We start from the raw sequence: 21,803 nt of genomic DNA, 5'->3' as shown, positions 1-21,803 counted from the left end.
ATTTCCCATTTTCTTCAAATTAAGACCCCTTTGCAAATCTAAAAACCCGATATCTGTGCCTCTTTTTTAGGGAGGCAGATCTCTTGCCTTCTCTTCTGCTAAGACATGTAAATCTTGTTGACTTCACCTAGGCCATCGCAACTCAATATCTTCAACTTAGATTTTGATTCTTCCTCTCAGCTTTCAAATCAGCTTGAAGAGAAAATGTAGAAACTTGCCAAATGTTCATGTTTGCAAAGCAAATTGTACTGGCCAAGAACATAATGGTTGTTTGTTTAGTGACTTCTTTCCTTCCAAGACCAGTTAAGGTGATCTGAATGACAATATTCGCATGAAAAACAGTTTCACACTTCATCTTCCTCTTTTCTTTAATTCCAGCAAAGACAGTGGCTGACTGCCTAACCAAAAGTTTATCTCAAAAATCATCACAGACCATGTGGTCGTGCCTAGGGAAGTTAACCCTTAATCACCAGTCTGCTTCTCCTCAACACTAGCATCACAGTTAATCACATGCCTGTTGTGGCAGCATCAGGCATTTTTTCACACTTTCCATCCTCCCACGGATTCTCTCATCTCAGGATTGTGGAATAGCAAATCTGTGTAGGAAAGGTAGGCTTTTAATACTCACCAAAGGGTTGGTGTGAGAAAGGAATTAATTTGTTACTGCAGGGAAAGGCAATAGAAATATCAGTGTTTGGAGGATAAGAAAGATGGTAAGAAGGTTCAGGAACAGTTTTAGTAGATAAAACTGAGACAATGATAATTGTGGTTGAAAAGTGTCAAGCCTGTGCAGATTAGAAGGTAGAGAAGGGTCTTCTTAGAACAAAATTCTACTAGTTCACCACTCTAAAAAGAAATCAGACTGTTTCCATGTGGTTTGTGTTTTCTTCCTCTAACTCACAATCTGTCCCAATCAGTCCCAGGGTTTTGCGCAGGGCCAGATCCAGGTCAGGCCACAGTGTGATTCCACAGCATAAACAAACACACAGATGTGTGTGGCACCAATTACTGCACAGTTATCAATCTGAAACACAGAGCAACAAACTGACACCAGAGTATTTATATATGTGTACCTCACCAGATATGACCATTCCTTAAAATGGTCTGTAATCTAGAGCACTTCCATGACCCTAACACACTTTGCTGATGTCATGCACATAGAATCTACCTGTAGCAAGGAGCATCAGGCTCCTCTGGGTAAGATCTCATACTGCACTGTACTCTCAGTGCTGGGTAGTGTGAGATGGATCTGAAAGCTGAAGACATGGGTCAGGGCACAGTTCAGGGTCTTCAGCACAGCACCTACACAGGAGTGTACTCTTCAGTGCACTACAACAGAGTGCTCCAAGTGTATCAAAGGGTCTTCTCCCACCTTTCCTTTACATGACAGCCTGCATGCTCTAGAGCTTCTTCCCAGGAGTACTTCAGTCAATTTGGTTTCCAGGCCCATGGATTCCACCTTGCAGTGCCACGGATGCCAACATTACTGATAATATACCTACAGAGAGAGCTTTTCCAACTGAAACATTGCAGCTGAAGTTCAGGAGCTTTGAGGAAAGGCCTGTGACAGAGCACATGCTGAACTCTGACAAGATGTGCCACACTGCTAGCTGTAAGCATGTAACTTATGTGTGAATGAGGACCAAACTATGGGGGCTCCTCAGGAGTCAATGGAAAGGAGTTGATACTGTCAGCAGGGATGATGCATGAGTGCATCTATCTGAGCACCTCCAGATAGGAAGTGAATATTCACAGCACTGAATTAATAAGAGAAAGTATTGACCTGGGCAATTATTGATATTGCCAATGTCCAAAAGATAATAAGAATGCTTAATTCTTCACAGAATTTGGCTCTAAGGAGCTGTACCTCAGAAACAAATGCTGCCAGCCAAAATATTTTGCACTGAGATCACTAAAATGAAATACCTACCTTAGAGAGCTGGCTTTGGTTTTCTGCATCCATCTTTTTAGAATACATTAATGTGATCTAGAGAAAGCAGAAACCACATTTTTGTACCTGTACCCTTATATTTCATCCTTATGCCAAGAGTTATGCCAAAATCATCTAATCATCTATCTGAAAATACTTCTGAAAATACTGTACTGTCAGTCCCTTGTTATGTCAATCACCTGCACTGGTAATCCAAAAGTCTTACTCATTTCCCATTCAGTAACTTTGTCAAACCACACTTTTAATACAAGAAATGTATTAAATTATAAGGTAAACATAAGAGCCCTATTTGACTCAGATGCATTACTAGTGGCCTTTTTTTTCTGCATGAATAACTGTCACTCTCATTTTCATTTTGGTAATTACAGAAAATGGGCTGATTGTAATGTCTGTTCCAGCAGAGCTGAAGATGTTGATTTCAGACTGATTCAGACTTTAAAGTCTAATTCATGCAGTTGATCCACAAAATTAAGCGGAGTATAGGTTTCATCAATTTCGTAGAGTGTCTTTTATAACAACAGATGGTAATTTTTTGATATGTAAAGCATTAAATGTACCCTGTTACAAAACCACTTTAAATTATTTCTTTTTAAAAAACCACCAACCAACCAAACCAAAACCCACCAGGAAACTACAAGAATTGCTCCCCCCACAGTGCTCAGATACTTTAACCTAAAGAAATTGCTGACAGATTTGTTTGCAGCACAGCAGAGTAAAGAGCTGACAACAGGGGTTTTTTTGCTGGATATGGTAACCTAGGTCTATTTTTAAGGCTTCTTTTCTTTTTTTAAAGTATACCAAAATAGCAGTGGGCTTAAAAATCACCATCTGCTTCTAGGAATTAAATAATTCTCTGAAGAATAGATAATAGGCATAAAGAGCCTACTCCCAACTCTCAGATCTTTCACAGCAGGACTGAAAGTCACATGTTACTTGTAAACATAATTTATTTCATCAAACAATACTGCAGGGTCACAACACCCCTGTAAGTGTTCAATATACCTATTTATCAGTTATCACCAGCATAAACTGTTTACATTCTAGTCATGAATGACTGACTAGCAAGTGCTATTGCTATGGGTTTTATGACTTAGAATAAAGCTGCTGATATTTACAGCACAATAAAGATTCTCCACATTTCTTTCTTTAACTTTGATTTAGTTAAGGAGGGAAAGATTCTAATTTGTAGGGAGATTTTTTGGTGTAATGCTCATTAGAGCTATTCTCCAATTAGCATGTTAGCATTATTTGCAAATGTATGTAAAGAAATCCGAGTTTGTTTGCATCCAGCTAGTTTGGATCCTGCTAACAGTGAATCACTATGTCAGTTCAAGATGGCTCAGGACCTGGACACTCGCTCGCTGGCTGAAGCCTGTCAGCAGTTTCCCCATCCTCAGCATTTGTGCCTCTGACAGCTTGGATGGCTTACTGCTCAACAAGAGAAAACCTGGCCCCTATCTCTTATGCTCTACCCATGCATCAAGAGTCTTAGAAAATACCATGGTACCATCGCTATCTGTCAGTCCTGACCCTTGCATCTTTTGAACCTTACCCTATGTAAACTGAGCTTGGAAAAGGTGGAAAAGGAGGATCCATTAGTTTTCCATGAAAAGTGGTTTGATGAAAGAAAAAAGGCTCATGCTAAAGCCCCTGTTCCACTTCCTTTGTGAATTAAAACTCTAGCAACTTGGTCATCACACTTTCTGTGAGGGCTCCAGACACAAACAGCACATACCCAAGATTACATACCACATATTCCCTCTCTTTAGCAGGGAATACTGGGGAAGTGGGAGCAGGGATTTTATGAAAGAACGGTCAGAAGGTGGCAAAGGCTAAAGAGGAGGAGAAACCAGTTTCATTAGTATGTGTGCTGGTGGGATGGTTTTCCCTAGTTCTGTGATTTCAGTAAAGATGACAAATTTTCAATTGCAGTAATTTCAGTTTAAAACACTTTCATGTTTTGAACCACAGAAGAGCATTTATCTTTTTAGTATCATTTTCAAGAAATGTAGTTTGGTTTGGTTTTTTTTCCCCATGATATTCCGTTAAAAAAACAATGTCTTTTTCAGAGAATAAGACTAAATCTTCTAAAATAGAAAACGAGATAAGACACTGCAAGATACTTTAAGTGACACATAGGATGAGTAATAAACAAGTTTACAAAATGAAGACATTTTGGAAGTAGTAGTATTTAGCATAATTTTTTAACTGGTTTGTCTTATTGTAGTTATTTAAAATAAAAGTTCACAACAGAAACAGTTCAAAAAAGGAGATGTCCATTATCTATATTTATACTTGGCGGATTAGAATTTTTGTGAAATGAGTTGTCTAACATTTAAAAGACCTCCTAGTAACCACTGTAGCAAACAGTATTTAGACTAACACTTTGACAAAAAGAGAGCAGAAAAAATAATGGAGAAACATATGTTTTGTTGGTATACCCTGCTTTGGCAAGGACAGGAAGTCTTCGAAGTAGTGTGCAAGAATCATCTATTTCTAGTAAACAATTAAGAAATATGTTATTTGTGAGGGAAATTCATTCTTATTTTTTTCTGAGTCATTAGTAACTAACTAAAGAAAGGAAATTTTCCAAAAAAGGGAAGAAGAAAGTAATTGAGGCAAGCAGTGGGTTTGAAAACTTTAGTGTTCTCGGACATTTTCAAAGGGGACCCTCTTTATTGAAGAATAGTTGCAGAAAAAAAAGAAAGAACAGATTACGAATAGCCAAGATTCCTAGTGATCTCACTGGGAATTACACATTTATTTGGAAAGCATTAAAGGAATAAGATTACAGAAGCAAAACCTGTTCCAAATTCCATTATGTAAATGGAAAAAGAAAATTTTGTTGTCTTTAAAGGAAATTGAATTGAGCCTTCAGTTCCCAGTTAATGAGATACTAGTAAATGTTGAGAATTGCAGGGGAAGTGATTAACAGAGAGATGCCATTTTGGGTTGGGTTAGTTTTTTTTCATATTAAATACTTATTTAGGTTGCAAGCTACACAAGACTTAACATCATAAGACTCTTCCTCCTGCTGACTATATCTATCTAAAGTGCTATTCAGATACAATGGAAATGGGGCATACCACAGATTCTAAATGTTTCATTAGAGTCTATGGGTGAGCAAAGAAAGCTATTTAACCTGTATAGGATCCATTCCTTATTCTAGACAATTTATTTCTTTCTTCAACTGCACACAGTTATTGCTGATTCTAATGGTATTACCTGGTTTGAAACAAACACTGCAGAGATTCCTCCTTCTTTTACAGTTGAGACAATTTTGTGATTTGTTTGATTCCACTAAAGTTGCTTTTGTTAGTGCATGGAATCACCGAAATGAGTGCCAAGGCTGTAAGATCTCACAAACAGGTTTTCCCACCACTGCTAAGTAACGCTTAGGCCAACTGGGTTCATACTCTGCACACATGTCCTAGAATCTGAACGCAACTCCAGGAGAAAGGATTAACCTTTTGTGCTGCAAGGTTCTCAAAACTCTCAGCTTTTGCTGGACCTAGAGTAAGTTCAAGGCACTCAGCAACTGAGTCTGCACAGCAGGATTGTTCTAGCAGCATATCAGAGGCATGAGACTTTTTGTTTCTTCTCTGAAGTTATAGGTTCACATAGGGGACTACAAATAATGTGAATTTCAAGAGAGAAACAGAGACATTTTGATAGATTTTTCTTTAAAATTAATAAATTCAGGCCATGTATAAACTATCCAGTCATATCCTGTAAAAGTTTAAACAGTGAAACCACAAGGGAAAATAAACTAACATCTCTTCCCTTTTTATCTTAAAAGTGTCTGAAATGAACTGGTTGCTAAAGAAACCTGATATAATTGTGACAGAGTGTTTTGAAACCCTTAGTGGAGTTCATCTGAAACCTCAGCATAACAAGTGGCCTCTTATCTGCGTACTATTCCAGGAAGAAATGCATGGCATTTCGTCATCACAGCTGAAAGAGTAGCTGGCTCTGCACGTAGGCTAAGTGAGAATAAGAGCCCTCAGCTATAATGAGGGCACGCTGGTAGCTAATGCTTAGTCAGAGGCCATTTCCTTTAGCCTTTGCTACTGCTTGCAGGAGTTGGAATGCAGGAAAAGGCAAAAACTAAAGTGAACATACTGAAGGTCAATGTTTACCTTCTGTACTTTTTCTCAATGAAGATTAATTCTGACGACATGGCACATATGCATTAATGTGGTGACATCCTAAACCATCCCGCCCATTACAAGAACTTTAACTAGCTTTATTTAATGTGGCAGTTCATGAGCAGAATTACTTAAAGGAAAGAGAATAATAAAAAAGCATATGTCTCTTTTTTTTAGTCTGACATTTAAAGGCAAATTAGTAAGTGGGAGTTTAATATAGATATTTCCTTGTGAACACTGATCTTGAATTTCCAAGCAGGCAAACTGACTTTCTCCTTAATAAAGCTCTTGAAACATAGATAACTTGTAGCAATTACTTCAAAATCAGGGATGAATCTTCATATGTGAGGGAATATGGTATGGAACATTTCTTTTTATAGGCTTTTCCTCTCCTGTACATCCTGAAGATGATAATATGAGTGATGTACTGTCATGATGCTTTTTAACACAGAAATCTGCATAATTTGAACATGGGATGATTAACCATTAGAATATGAAAACGCTAAATATGAATGTGTAGCAATGTTCAGGCTGTAAGTTTGCAAGACACTTCATTCGGGACCACATTTTATTTTCTTACTCTGCCTGCAGGAACATCAGCAATTATTGTGAATTTAATGAGCTATCACTATGCTGATTTAAGCACACAACTGTATGTACTGTACTACTGAACACAGTGGACTGAGTCATTTTACATACATGCAGTTGCTGGTCTAAATAAGGGCTAGATTCAACTTGTTCTGTTTAACTCACTGGCTGAACTGAAAATACTTGGCACAGATTTTTCTCAGGAAATTCAAACTTACACAAGCAGAAGAAAAACATTGCAAATGAGATGCTGCTGTGTGCAAAAAATTCATCTTGGGTAAAACTTTAAACCCTAGAAATAAATCTTGTTTTCAGTTCTCACAAATAGGCTTTTCTATTCAACTCTGAAGGTTTAAAGCAGTTGTTAATCAAATACTGTACACAGTAATAAGCAGCAAAGTGTTCGGTTATTTCTGAAACACATTCTTTTGAGGCTATGTTTGAATCTTCCATATTTATGTGATGAGAGTTATGTCACAAAGTTAATCATTCCCAGGATGCTAGCATTTGGGGTAATGAAAAACTTCTTGTGCAAGCAGTCATTAATCAGTGAGTCTAACATTGCATAATGCTTTCTGAAGCATGTGTTATGTGATCAGAGTACAAGGCTGCATAATACAGCAAAGTGTTTATGCCATATGCTGACCTTTTCTAAAGTAGAAATGGAGCCATGTGATGTGCTGCTCCTGCCAGCATTTGCTTATTGCCAATAATTAAGTTTGATGATATGAAGAAACACAAACTTGTATTGCTTTAGAGTTCTAAAAGGAAGAAGCTTTGAAGTTTTTGGCACTGTAAAGCACAAAGATAGCCAACTTGGCTTGGATACACTACCGTTGTCCATTACAGGCACCACCCATCAAAACTGGAATCAAGTGCCCTGCTCAAGTGGTTACTGGCATTTGTGTAAAGGAAAACATGTGCATCGTTACAGGACTGCTGTACTAACCAGAAGAGCATAAAGGTCACAGGAGCAAAGCAGCCAAAAGCATGCTTGGTACCTCAAATCTCAGAACATCATTATTGCATTTGATGTTCTTGTGCAATAGCGCTAGTAAGCAGCTATTACTTAATCTCCTACCAGTATTACACAAAACTATACTTGCGAAATACTTCAGATAAATATGCTGTAATTATACGAAATACAAAAACATGTATAGGGCAAAATGTTTTTGTAACTCTCAGCACACATACCTGTGGGGATGTGGTTTGAGTGAACTATTTTAAAAATTGAATCCATGCTTTAAAAGCTTCTATGAATAACCTTAAAACTATGTGCTGGAAGGAGAGTGGACACATGGACATATATTTTATATCCTAGGCATACACACATGCACACACGCACACACACAGAGTGTGATCAAAAGCTCTGTCCTGTATACAGCTACTTTGTGTCTGTTGGCAGAATCAGGCTACTCAGCTGGAAAAACCAGCTTCACGCAACTATTTTAGCACAGCCAATGTAGCTATACCACTGTTGCTCCAACATCACTTCTCCTTTCACTTGTCAGTGTTTCCTTCTCTCTCACTGACGACTGTCTTTTCTACTTAGGAGAGCTGGTAGACAGAGGTAGTCAGTATCTGTGAGTATTACTTGCTAACAGCAACTTGGTTCCACCATGTAATCTATGATATGGCACTAATGTCTGAAAAGTGATTTCTTATATCCCTTGCTTACACTAAGGAAGTATTTTAAAGCTTAACTAAGAATTCTGAATAGTAAAGCACAATCACAAAACTAATACATCTCTATACAGAGACATAGGTGTCCTAGTCCAAAATTCAGATTCTCAAAATTCCTGCTGAGATTTTGCATTAGGAAGTGATGATATTAGGCAACTGCACTTAAAAAGTATTGTATCCAAGGCCTTTTGGGATTATTGAATTAAACCTTCCACATCTAAGGGGTCTGACTCATTAAGGGTCTTTATGTTTAGCAGACAGGAGTCTGTACAAAGAAGATGCTGGGAACAAGAGCAAAGGGAGCAGGTCTCCCATTGTTGCTACAGCATCTATTATAAAACCAGTGGGGTACTTGCTGCATGAGGGAACTGCAAGACAGGCCTTACCTCTATAAACTATTAGATGGGTGCCATTATCTTTACAATAAATTAACTTGTAGAATAAATAATGAAAGCAGAGAAATTTCTTCATGCGTAAAGAATCCAGTGAACAGGTCACTACTGTAGGAAATGCTGGCTCAGGTCAGTTAAGTGAAAGTAGAGAGCAGAAACTGAGTTCATTCAGTGTTTCATGAGTCCTTCAACTACTCAGCAGCTATACAGATGCAACCACGATATATATTCTCTTCATTTTTTCAAAAAAGGACTGATGTCAGCTAAGATTTGTAAAATCTAAAATGGAGGCAGGAATTTCATTCCTCCCAAAGTGGAAAAAACTCATGTCCTTGTGTTATTTATGAACTAGTAACTTAAACAGAATCCTTCTTGTTATGCTGGTTTTGTGGCTCCTGTCTCCTTTCATACTTACACAGACACTCTAGGAATCATGTCTGCAGGTTACAATCTCTGCTAGTCTTTTGGGTACAGAACTTGGGAACTGTAACCAACCAATACAGAAAGATCTACTTTGTAGCACTCTTCATGAAGATACTAGAAATTACTGCATTGAAATTAACTGTGACCTAAGAATGCAGCCTGAACCCACCCTGCAAAACCTCTTTCATATACACTCTTCCAAGACCCACTGCTTCTTAGAAGCATGCTCCCTGGCTCTCTTCTCGTCACACCTCTACTTGGACGGAGTGGCCAAAAGATGATAACTATGGGACAACATGAACCATTCCCTTGAGGGGTCACTAGCTGGGGATACTCACATGCATTTATAAAAATATTTCAGCTTTGAAGACAACAGTCCCAGCAGTAAAGACTTACTACACAAAAGATGGAGAGTCAGACTCTTTTCACAAGCCTACAGATGTATTATTAACATTTATAAGTTGTGAAAACACAACCTTCACAACTCCATCCTCACAATTATATTTTTTAACTGTCTTTCTAAGCTGCATGGAAGAGACACATTTTAAAAATTTGTACAACTGGCATCAGAATTTTTAACATACTAAAAAGAATTGAGCCAAAGATGATATCACAAAGTCCCTTATGCTTAAGGGAAAATGTTAAATCAATTAGCAGTTGCCAGAATAAAGAAGCAACAATTTGATGTATAAGTTCCTTACAAAAATAACAAACTTTCCATGTTCTTCTGAAAGTGGTTATATTATGCAACAAGAAAACTTCACCATATTCTCAGTTCTTTAATGTTACAAAAGCTTTATTAGCATATGCTTCAGAAATTATAATCAAAGGATTGTACTCACTAGCCAGAACTTTGTATAAACATAAATATACAGACTATGCCTTAGAGGGTTAATGTACTATTCTGAACTCAAGTATTGCAAATGGAAGTTAGCTTTGACACAGAATGTTCACACCCTCTGTAATAAATTCTTTTAACATACTTCATATTTCTTCCCATGTGAATGAGTGTCCTTGGAAGAATTATCTACTAGATAAAAGCTGAAGATGAAATCTAAGTCTAGACTTACTTAAAGGGGGTAGACACTGATCTTATAATCTGTGACAGTGGCTGATTAATGAGCTGCTCATGATTGCTGCAGGCCTCTCCAAACTGCAGAAGCAAATGATATTATAGCACTGGGAGGAATGTGCTATCTGGGTGCCACACCTTTGTTGAAACTTAAGAACTCATGCTGGCTCCTACTGCATTTATTCTAGCCTTGAACTACCATAAGTACACGACCAGATACACGGTAACACACGTGCATTTCCTCACTCCTTGCCTGCTGCAGAAGCAGTAGAACTGCTGTGCCACAGAACACAAGGTAAGCATGCCCATTTGTAGCAGTCATGGTACGTGCTCTGTGGGGCCCACTGTTCTGCTGGTTGTGCTCTTGCATAAACAAATTCAAAACTTCTGAAGCAGAATAGTAGTATCACATCCTGAGGGCTTGATTTGGTCTTGCCTGACAGTCTGGATAATTTTATTTACATGTACACACATACATAGGCACATACACATACACATGCATGCATAAGACACTCCAGTATACACACACATATATTATAAAGAATAACGAACACACTGTGTAAACATAACACATTCTGCATAACTAGAGAAACTTCAATTCAACTGTGTTCCAAGGTTAAAACAGAGCATGATTTAAATCTATAATATAAAAGGCATATCACCTAATCTTTAGTGATAACACAGTAATTTCTGATTACATCTTTCAAACAACTTCCAGGAAAATTTTTTAACCTCTACTAACTTTGTTTATAAAATACCAATGCTCATAATGTGAAAAAAACCCATACAAATTTTTAAAACTGTTCCCTGCACATTCATGTCTGAGACTTAGAGGAAAGAAAAGCCAACAGCAGAAAAGGGCAGAAATAGAAAAAAAAGTCATTGTAATCCCACAAAGTAGACAAGAGAAATTTTATTACCTTTAGCTGAAAACAACTCTTCCTTTGGTTTATCTGCTTGCCATTTTTCTTTTTCTCATTTTTGGAGACAGCTCTCTTTCTAGAAGTGTGCAGAAAATAACATCTTAACCACATCATCATGACCTTTATCACACCTTGAGTATACAGACTGTATCAGCCTCAGAAGACAATGAAGCCCTACAGCTTTTCAGCAGTGCCATTACGTTCAAGAACAAGGCTAAAATTCCACAAGTGAGACATGAAAGCACATTGAAAGCTCAATGCACACCACTCAGATAAACAATGATTTTTTTAAAGTACATTTTTAAAAATTGTAAATAAATCCCCTCTCTAATCTCAGCAGATAACTGGGCACCAATGACTGCAAACGTCATAAAAAGGTTCCATAGAAAACACCTCCAAAAGCACTTAACTGTATCAATACATAATATTAGAATAAATAAAACACATCTTTTTTTCATTACAGGTGATCTACTCAAAAACATTGAACTGACTACAGGCATGCAGACAATCATGAAAACTTTATCCAGAAATTCAATAGAACAACTAAGAACGTGAGTTACTTCAGCAATGTTGAAAATATAGACAGTTTGCTACATTAAAGGCTAAAATTGTATGTGTTATATAAAGTCACACATTAATTTCTGCATGAAACTGAGAATTTCTAGGCAATTCAGCAAATTGACTTACAAATGCTGAGAAGTTATTAACTGATAACTACTAATGGGTAATGGACCTACCTGTGTTATAACTTTTCAATGTCCAACTCAGTGAAGTGTAGAAGAACTCACTATCCACTTGAACTCAGCAGAAGGAGGAGAAAAAGTTGCTTATGTCTAGGGACCATGAGATAACTTTTCAGAACACCAGTGGAGACTAGGGCTCACTCCTCCATGAGGTATTATAGAGAAAAGCATGGCTTTACCAGGAACTGGAAGAGTTGAGCCTAAGTGCTTGAAGGAGGATTTGCCAGATTACACCTTTCATAAGGAAAAGTCAGTCTTTATATGAGCGTTTTTGTTACAAATAACCCTCTCATGGAAGCAAAGTTCTAATACTACTATTAATTATAAGCACTGCACCCTTCATAACATGACACTTAATAAATGAGATAGTAAGTGATTAACACATCTTTTGCTAAAATATTGTTCCTGCAGAACTACTTCAACATCACTCCAAAGTACCTTTAAAAACTGTTGTACTGATACTCACTTTGTAATAATATTCAAACTGTTCACTTCAAAGAAGGAACTCAAATTGCTGTGATATGGCACTGTCTTCTCTTGAGAAAAGGAATGCAGAGACCACTGTGATGCTAAAATTATTTTCTGAGATCAAAACTCCTAGTTAAAGGCATGAATCTATATAGTCATATGCCACACTATGTAAAGTTATTAGATGCTTTTAAATAGACATTCACAGAAGCTACTTAATCAGTGCTTGGTAGAAACAGAGGCAGCTCAATAAGCAGAATGAATATCAAAGTTATACAACAGAAACTCACCAGCAAATGCTTAGTATTTTTTTTCCTATTAACATAATTATTTTGTAGTCAGTAAAAATGAAAATGACATGTTAGCATTTCAAAAACATGAGAAAATGACCCTCTAGGCTTTATATAACTATCAAAACAAGTATTAATACTTTATTTGCAAATTATTGTGCAAGAAATGATCGAGTCAGCAAGTTTACCAGTCAACAAAGTGTGAGCTCTACCAGTTATAATCAATTTACATGTAATGATATGTCTAAATATGAATTTAAATGAGTTCTTGTCATTTCATGTTGATGAGCTGCTTTATCATCATAGATATGGACAGTGACCATAGCTAATGTTGCAGAAACAGCAAAGCATGCACAAGTTCCACGAGCCAATGGTAACCCAGCAGGAATAAATTTGTTTTCATATAAAAAGACAGCCTTGGACTGCTAAGCCATGTTTATTTTCCAGTCAAATTAACAAAAATACTTTCTACGAGGTTATTTCCAGACATTTGCTATATATGCTGCATCCACTGCAAATACACAGTATGAATCACAAGTTTTCTTACCTTGAAACCTACTGCATTTCTCTTGCAATGCATGAAAAGAACTCTGAGGCCAACACAAAATAAAGAACCTTTCACCATCATTTCTGTTGTATATAAATATACATTCATAAAACTTGCAAAAGAAATATTCTGGAGATTAAGATAATTCTAGGTTCTTTTACAGCACATTGGTTATATCCCCGCACAACCATCTTTAATACAATCATCAAAAATTTAAAACAACTGGGGTAAATGAAATAAAGTTCCATTGCAGTGTTGATCAGATGATATGTTGGAAAACCGCAAGACAAAGACAGGTTTAACATACAAGAATGTGTAATTAAAAGCTGGCCTCAAAAATGTCTTCATTTAATATAATTAAATTAATATAATGGCACCAACTTTATCAAAAGGACACCATTAAGTCCTAAGGTGATTTTCATTTTGCTTATGATAGAGGAAATAAGATAAACAAAGCTTAACATTTTCTAAATTATAATCCTTTTCATTTCCCCTAGCTTTATTAATAATATAGATATTCCGATAGAATACTCAAATATAATTTTTACTGACATACAGAATCATTTAAACGCATATTTGGTAAAATTTCTTATTTTTGGTGTTCAGTAGTTGCTTTTGTTTTGATGAAATGATATAGCAGATTTATGCTTAACATCACAGATACATTTTTTCTATGTAAAGAATTACAGAGCTTTTTCAGTTGTGGAATGGTATGTTTCTACACGTGAAATTTTAAAAATGCTGCATGAACCTGTGACTTTGTCATTACACAGATCAACCATCAGAAATTGTAATGAGCATGAGGTGACACTCATTTCTATCTTGGCTTCGTACAAGTATGGACATATTCAAAATGTTGTAATATCTGTATGATTTGCTGTTACTTTGGTGATTGTGATATTCCAGGTGCAGATGCAAAGTGCACCTTAATGGTCCTCATAGAAGTACTTTTATCCCCCTGTATTTTAAAGGCATCAGATTCTTTTATTCTCCCTTGTAGCGAGGAGGTCTCTTCTCCTTAAATGCAAGAAGGCCTTCAATTCTATCTTTTGTTGGGATAGTCTGCAATGAGCAGAGTAACAATTCATTATTGACAACAAAAACAATACCAAGAAAAATATTTTCATACAAATCCTAGTTCTTCAATGCATCCAAGATATAGGAATGTATCAGACACTTCAAGGGCATGACAAAAGGCTGATGAACAATTTGGGTGGAGAAAGGAGTACCTTTTCTCCAAACAGATGAGTTTAAAAAATTCTGTAGGATTTGAGGTTTGTTGTGGTTTTGTTTTTCTTTTGGGGGTGGGAGGTGGGGCGAAGAAAGGAAAGTGGGGTTTGGGTTTCTTGGAGGTTTCATGGTTGGGTTAATTTTGGGTTTTTGGGAGGGGGGAGAAGGTTAATAATCTGATTACCACATCTTAAATAAGCATATAATGCTGATGCTTCTATTTCCATCATAAAGATCTTGTCTCAAAGTCTAAGAACATATAATCTCAAAGACATCATTCCCATGTTTCACTGGCAAAAAGGTTTGTCTCAAATTTTTATTGGTTAGCACATATGCCACTAGTGCATGTGTTAGTGAAGCGTCCTTTGTATTCTTTCATGTTAAACCAAAACAAAGCAAAAGCAAGGCAGTTCTTGGACTGGCATGGTAGTGTATGACTGGCTAGGTGTATGGCTGGTATGCTTCACTACCTTCACCCTAACAGTACTGGTACTGATGTGTCCTGAACTACACCTCCTCCCTTAAATTCCTTACAAAATCAGACCAAGTAGAAGGAGATTTAAATAAAATGCCTAAAAGTTTGCAGAAGAAATCACAAAGCAATATCTAGTTACATTTCTGCAAGTTTCACAAAAGGCATCACAAAGCCTGTTTTCTGTGTTTTCTTCATGTAATCATATTTACATACCTGAGCATAACAAGCTTCTTCAATTGCTAAACCTGTTACTAAGTCGACCTGAGGAAAAGAATACAATGGTTTTTACAAGAATTTTTATTTATTATATATTATTCATAATATCTAAATTACAACTCACAGCTAACATAAATATTGTGTTTTTATATGCCATATACTAAAATACTTGTGCAAAGTTCTACTATTACTTTAAATGCTACACTGACATGTGGTAAGAGTGGTTAGTATTTCTGTAAAAGACTCCTGATTTAGCCACACAACTAGCATGCACTACACTCAAAAAAATGTCTGCTCTTTACTATAAGTCATCTGGTTAGGTAAAAATGATTACCTGTACATTTATAATAATTTAATTTACTACAGAGGAAAAGATGCACTGTATGATTACATAATTTTTTTTCTGAAACAATGTACCTTCAAAATGTCATGTAAGAATAGGATAGCATGCCACAAAATAAACACAAATTCAAGTTCAAAAGGATTTAAAACAGAAAAATAAAGAGGACTATGTCTGTCCTGCATCATCACCATAATCATCTATGTTTAATACATTTCTTTTCTTTGTGAGATGTCCTGAACAGTTGAAAAGGCTGAATTTTAGCCTCGTGATTTCTCCATCTGTCTTAAGCACCAGATGCTACAGAATTCACTAGCTCTCCCCTTGACCACTGGAAGGACTAGGGCTATGCACCACAATCAGTCTTCAAGGGGAGATAAGCTATAGCATAAGTTATCAAATGAAGCCATGAAATCTGTACCATGGTAGTTTTGTAACAACAGCTTGGACAACCATTTGGCTTGATTGATTTTGATACAGTAGATCTTGTCTTGGGCCTCAAGATTGAACTAGAGATGATCATTCAGAGTCCATCTAACCCTATCATCCCTAATTCTCTAAACACCATTATTTTGACCTTTCAATCCACTGTATCTGGCAGTCAGATAACTTAGCTTGTAGCATTTTGAACCATGGGTATTGAAATCAATCTCAAATTCCACCATTACTTGCTGTGGAAAACTAACATACTCTGTTCAATGGCATCTGAGTTTGATTCTCAGGCCACCACTTACTGGTACTATGCTTTGCTGAGCTCACTGGTTGTTTTTGTGACTTTTAAGAAAAAAGGACAAATTCATCTTCTTGGACTCATATGCTGCACATGGTATGATCCTCTTTCCCTTGTAACACGTTGAGCTACAAAGTGTTTTGGTGCAGAGCCTAACTTCAAAAATGAACAGACCTGCTGAACTCAGCATTAGATTATGTAAAACTAAAGTAAAACACATGTCCAGATGGGAATTTAAATGAGCTTTAGAGCTAGGTCAATAGTGTGGCAATGGAGTGGTAATCAGAATCAAACATGAAATCAGGTTCCAGGTACAATTTTAACACTAACTGCTATTAAACTATTTTTAAAAAATAATATGCCCTTCAGCCTTTGACTTTATTAGTTACTAAACACTGAGAGCTTGACAGACTTAACAGAGTATGACTTGATCAGTTTTCCCACCTGAGATTTGAAACACAATTTGTTCACAGTAGTTTATGTTTACTTTCTACTATTAATAATTAGCAGATTACACTACTCTTGAGGTTACTGAGCCTTGTTACAGAAATCAGCATCTCAGCAGCCTGAGATTTAAAAAATTACATTTCATTCTTTAGAAAGTTTTGACCAAACTGACTTTGAAAGACTACACAACAATAAAATAAAAACAGTTCTAGATAAAGAATTTCACCTCAGTACAACTGTTGTCAACCTGACTTCCAGCCTACTCTCATTGAAAGTACAGATCCTTACCTCCATTCCCTGATTGATAGCCAGTTTTGCAACTCTCATTGCTACTGGTCCCTAAAATGAGAGAAAAAGTTTATTTACATGTTATCAAAACCTGCAATATTTATAACAGAAGAGTCTGCACATAATCCTAATTTTATATTAGGATCATCTAGACTTTGGACTTTTGTTAAATTTACAGTATATAAGTCATATATCGTAGATTTTATCATTGTAGTAGACACTTGCTTCTAAACTGATAGTTTGAATATTAAGAAAAAGTAAAAATATTCTATTTTCAAAAGAACCTAATTATTGTGTTTGGTTTATGCTTCAAAGGTGCTGAGTGTGTCCACATTTGTCAAGCTTTATCAATTTCCTTCAAAACAAGGCTCAGAGTGGCCACTTTAAGGTACATCATTATGGGTTTTTGCAAGGTCAGTCCTATATCCCTATTACTGCACAATGGAGACATGTGAAAATATGTAATCATGAAATAAAATTCACTGATGCAAGCTTCAAACCTACAGTATGCTATTGCAAAGCCTGCTCTGGTCAAGTGATGACACTCTCCCATGAGCAGCTGAGATCCCCAGTAAGCAGAGGGATTCTCACATTTGCCTCCAATGTGCTGCAGAACTGCAAGACATCTTTGGAATCATCTTAGTCCTGTGCATATCCATCAGCATCAGGTTCTGGATATTCAGGCCTGTTGATTTGGGAAAAGCCAAATGCTTATGAGACAGTACTAATAAAAAATTATAACCGTCAATCAACTTTCCAGAACCACTGTATGTTAAAATTTTTACTGTATTTTTATTCTATCAAGGTGCTTAAGACACAAATAACCACCAATAAATGCCATACCTAAGCTGTAACATTTTACATTTCAATGAAGAATTTTAGCTGTTACACTTGTGATCCAATAAAGTCGTTCACTAATTATTTTCTTTTTCTGCCTTCTATGAATTTTCTAATGAGGATGTTTTGCCTCTCTTCTGAGGAGCTCCACAGCAATAAAGTAATCCATTAAAATAACTGCTATACTAAAAATTAAATCTGTGGTTTTTTTTTTCTTGTTTAAAAGTTGAAAACCAGAATATTTCATTAAAACACCAACCAGATCATGGCAAGATGAGGACTGATGGAGGTTTTTTGTTTCACTATGAAATAATTACCAAATAACACCATTCAATACAAGAGAGAAAACTTTGGATTACTTGTTACATAATTAGCACAGTTTTTGATACATAATTCTGTGACAGCTCTCTTTAATAAAGCTGTTTCTTTTTCAGTGTTATTATTTTATAAAGACTAAAAACCAAAATAAAAATAATTTGTAATACCTGAGGTAAGAATTCTCTCGCCAGAGCTAATGCTCTTCTGTATGCAGCATCCCCTGCTTCATTCTGTTCTACCACATGGCTAATCAATCCTATCGATTTTGCTTCCTCACCATCTACAATGCGTGCAGAGAAGATTAGTTCTTTTGCCAATGACACTCCAATTGTGCGAGGTAATCTTTGTGTCCCCCCTAGAGTTTGTAAAAAGACAAAATGCAACTATTAGTCTCCCATGTATCTATACCACAAATGTAGATGCCTTGCTCATCTCAAATATTTTTACTTTAAATTCCATAAACAATTACACAGACATACAGAAATTCAACTAGTACAATGGCAATATTAAGTACCTTCTTCAGTTTTTCAGACTACATCTAAATTAAAATCAATTGCCCTGTTTCTTAGAAAGACATGTAAATAACTGAAAATAGGTACTATTACTAGAGATTCTGTTCTATTACAGACAAGTTATCTTACTTGTATCAGCCAAAAGCCAAAGAAAAACTACTTGACAGTAATTAACATATCCAAACCCTCTGTTTCTTTCGAACACTACATATTTTTATGATATAAATCACCACTTTCAAAGAACTATACTTAAAAAGAAAATATACCTCAAAAAATCCATTCTAGAATTTGCACCTTAGGGACAATATTTACAGGTAAATGAAACTAAAAGTATTACTAGACAAGGTCTCTAAGAAGCCATGGTTTTGCCTCATCTTACTCCTGCATAATTGTTACAAACTTGAAGTGTGATTACAATAACTAGGGAAGAACAATGACAGGTGCAGATCAGTGGAAAAAAGCATCCAACTTTACAAGAGTTAGCATTTCCTAGCACGTTTAAAACTTCTTTGACTTATCAGCATTTTCAGAAAGTCAATAAGCAGTAACTACCTTAACCAGAAATGAAGATTGCTTAGCTGGACTAACAATTAACTTCTGAGAACTAACAAACAGAGAGAATGTGGGAATAACCATCATCAAAATGGAAGACGTAGATTCAAATCACTGAAGCACATGTTTATGAATTAAGACAGCAGAAACAGCCTTTATCCAGGAAAACGGATTTTGAAAATCACAAGGTCTACCATTTTGACATGGATCTGAAACAAATACTCAAATTACAAAAACAATCTGTAAGCAAAAATTTCTTTCCAAAAACTTATTTCTGCAAGATCATGCTAATATATTTAAATGTAAATATATGTATATATGCAAGAGGAATATTTATAGGAGTTGTTCAAAGCTGGGCAGTATAAAACTGTGCAAATGTGTGTTCAACTAACAAAGTATTTTAATTTCTACTACATAATGTGGACTAAGCCACCAGTATTTTATAAGCCATTCAGTTCTCAGTGATGTTTCCTGAAAATACTTGCAATACATTATGAGATAAATAAACTGAATGGAAACAAACTAAATTTTTTGTGATTTAATAATTCAGCTTTCAACTACTATTATTCTGAACCACAAGCTTCAGTACTACTGTATTTTGTTCCATAAAATCAGATCTGCCTTTGAACATCTTACAAAATACAAAATTGTACATAGCTTGGAGGATTTCTGTCTTTCTCGAATAGTAAGATGATGGTCTATAACAAAAACTGAGTTACATTTTCCAGTCAAAAACTGGAGGAATGAAAAAAATTATTATAACTATTAAAATAAAATTTGTAGAACAAAAGCATTAGTAAATACAAATAATGTGATATTCTCTATGATCCTGCAGTGCTTGAGAGGATTTTAGCAAGTCAGTCCTAATGGTCAAGGGCAAGAGATATTCAATAAATTCTGCTAATTCTGCTAATTTCTAAAGCTAAGTCATAGTGCTAGGGTAAAATTTTGCTACCAGCACAATATAGGGACATCTTTAAGAAAGGGGCAAGGGATGCACATACACGAAAGTAATCCCACACTGGATCCCAAAAAACACTACAAACCCTGAAGCATAAGCCTTCCCTTCGGCCTTGGCCTGCCTCACTGGTGTCATTCATGGAGAATGACTAAAGTGGTATCTATCAAATTATACCAGACCTACATGCCAGAAAAATGTGATCTGTATTTTCAAGAAACTCACCGCTTCTGATACTGAGCTGTTCCACCACTACCATCCCCACCAAACATTTACTGGGTTTTTTATTTAAACATTGAATGTCTTTTAATTTCTTACCCAAATAAACTGTCAACTAATCAACATCTATTCTTATACACATTTTAAGCACACATTGGAACATAGCAAATGTCTACCTTATTCTCCTTAAGAATATTTTAGTCACAAATTATTCCTTTCATGGCAGCCATGGAATCTAGAAAAGCATCCAGTTTGGCTTTTGATTAAAGAAAATTATTTGTCCAAATCATAAGACCTGAAACCATATGAGGCTGTATTTACTGACTCTGCATCTTCTGCCTCTTTCTTGCACGTATTCCTAGTATTTTTCTCTACTTAATTATCTGCCCCTTCCTTTACTGTTTTATCTCTTGTATTACTGCTTTACCAGGAAATGCTGGAAACAAAGTTTCATTGAGCAACAATATTTCATAACTTTGACCAAACAATGGATATGTTGAAGCATGAAAGAGTGTTTATAGATTTAAAAAAAAAACTGTTCTTGCCAGTGTCTTACACAATAACGATTAAAGAGCAAAAAAAAAAGCAGACTATAGTTGTTTGGCTGCCTCCTACACTGAAAAGCCATTTAGCAGAGGAGCATACTCTTTGATTAATATTTACAGAACAGGAACCAACAATTCACTGCATCAATCATACATATTCAGTAGTAGGGGTAACAAACTTGCACACACAAAAGCTGTAAGACCAAATTAATCAAATGCAAACAACACACTATAATACATCCACCACACTGAAGCTGCATCCATTTATGAAGAAAAGATGGAGTATGCCACAGATAGATGTTCTGTTTTGGTAATACACAAAGAACACACAGTGTCTGCCAGCTATAATCAGAGCTAAAGGAAGTAACACCCAGTCTTCAAAGACATTACTTAACCAAGGCATTTCATCTAAATGCAGTGCAGAATTTGATGGGAGAATAGTTGTTTCATCTTCACAAATTTAATGACATGTTATTTGAAGGACTAGTGATCTGGTACTACTCACTATGCTGATAAAAGTATTTAACATACAGTTGCAATGTAAATGTGTTCTTACCTGAAATGGTATAGAGTCAATGTTGCAATAATTGCAACTAGCATTTTTAGATACATTATTTCATATTTAAAGTTTGTTTACTGTGAAAAGACACAGTAAACAAAAGACTGCTAATTTCTAGTACAAAAACTATTAAACAGTATTTTTAAAAATTTAACAAATAGTTGATTTTGTATGAATATTTATTTACTGTGAGTAATTCATCATTTACAAAATATTTACACAACTGGTTTGAATTAAGGGAATTACGTGATAAATGCCCAAGAGTATATCCAACAAGATGAAGCAACCAGCTTACTGGAAACAGATTCATCATTCTGGCAGAGAATATCTACAGTCAGTAGTTTCTCAT

General features: G+C 35.9%; 1 protein-coding gene across 1 annotated transcript in view; it reads right to left on the bottom strand.

Annotated features, from left to right (window-relative positions):
* Positions 1–12,790: 12,790 nt before the first annotated feature.
* The window catches only part of AUH (AU RNA binding methylglutaconyl-CoA hydratase), a 120,222-nt gene continuing 111,209 nt past the window's right edge, over positions 12,791–21,803 (bottom strand). The window contains exons 7-10 of the mRNA XM_059492064.1: positions 18,277–18,464; positions 16,955–17,005; positions 15,147–15,194; positions 12,791–14,290 (exon numbers count right to left, since the gene is read on the bottom strand). Of these exons, the coding sequence (XP_059348047.1) occupies positions 14,213–14,290; positions 15,147–15,194; positions 16,955–17,005; positions 18,277–18,464 (365 nt within the window). The 3' untranslated portion in view covers positions 12,791–14,212. The remainder of the gene's footprint in view (positions 14,291–15,146; positions 15,195–16,954; positions 17,006–18,276; positions 18,465–21,803) is intronic.

The sequence above is a fragment of the Ammospiza nelsoni genome, chromosome Z (genome assembly GCF_027579445.1).
Source record: "Ammospiza nelsoni isolate bAmmNel1 chromosome Z, bAmmNel1.pri, whole genome shotgun sequence".
Taxonomy (NCBI): Eukaryota; Metazoa; Chordata; class Aves; order Passeriformes; family Passerellidae; genus Ammospiza; species Ammospiza nelsoni.
This window is presented reverse-complemented; position numbering and strand designations above follow the sequence as displayed.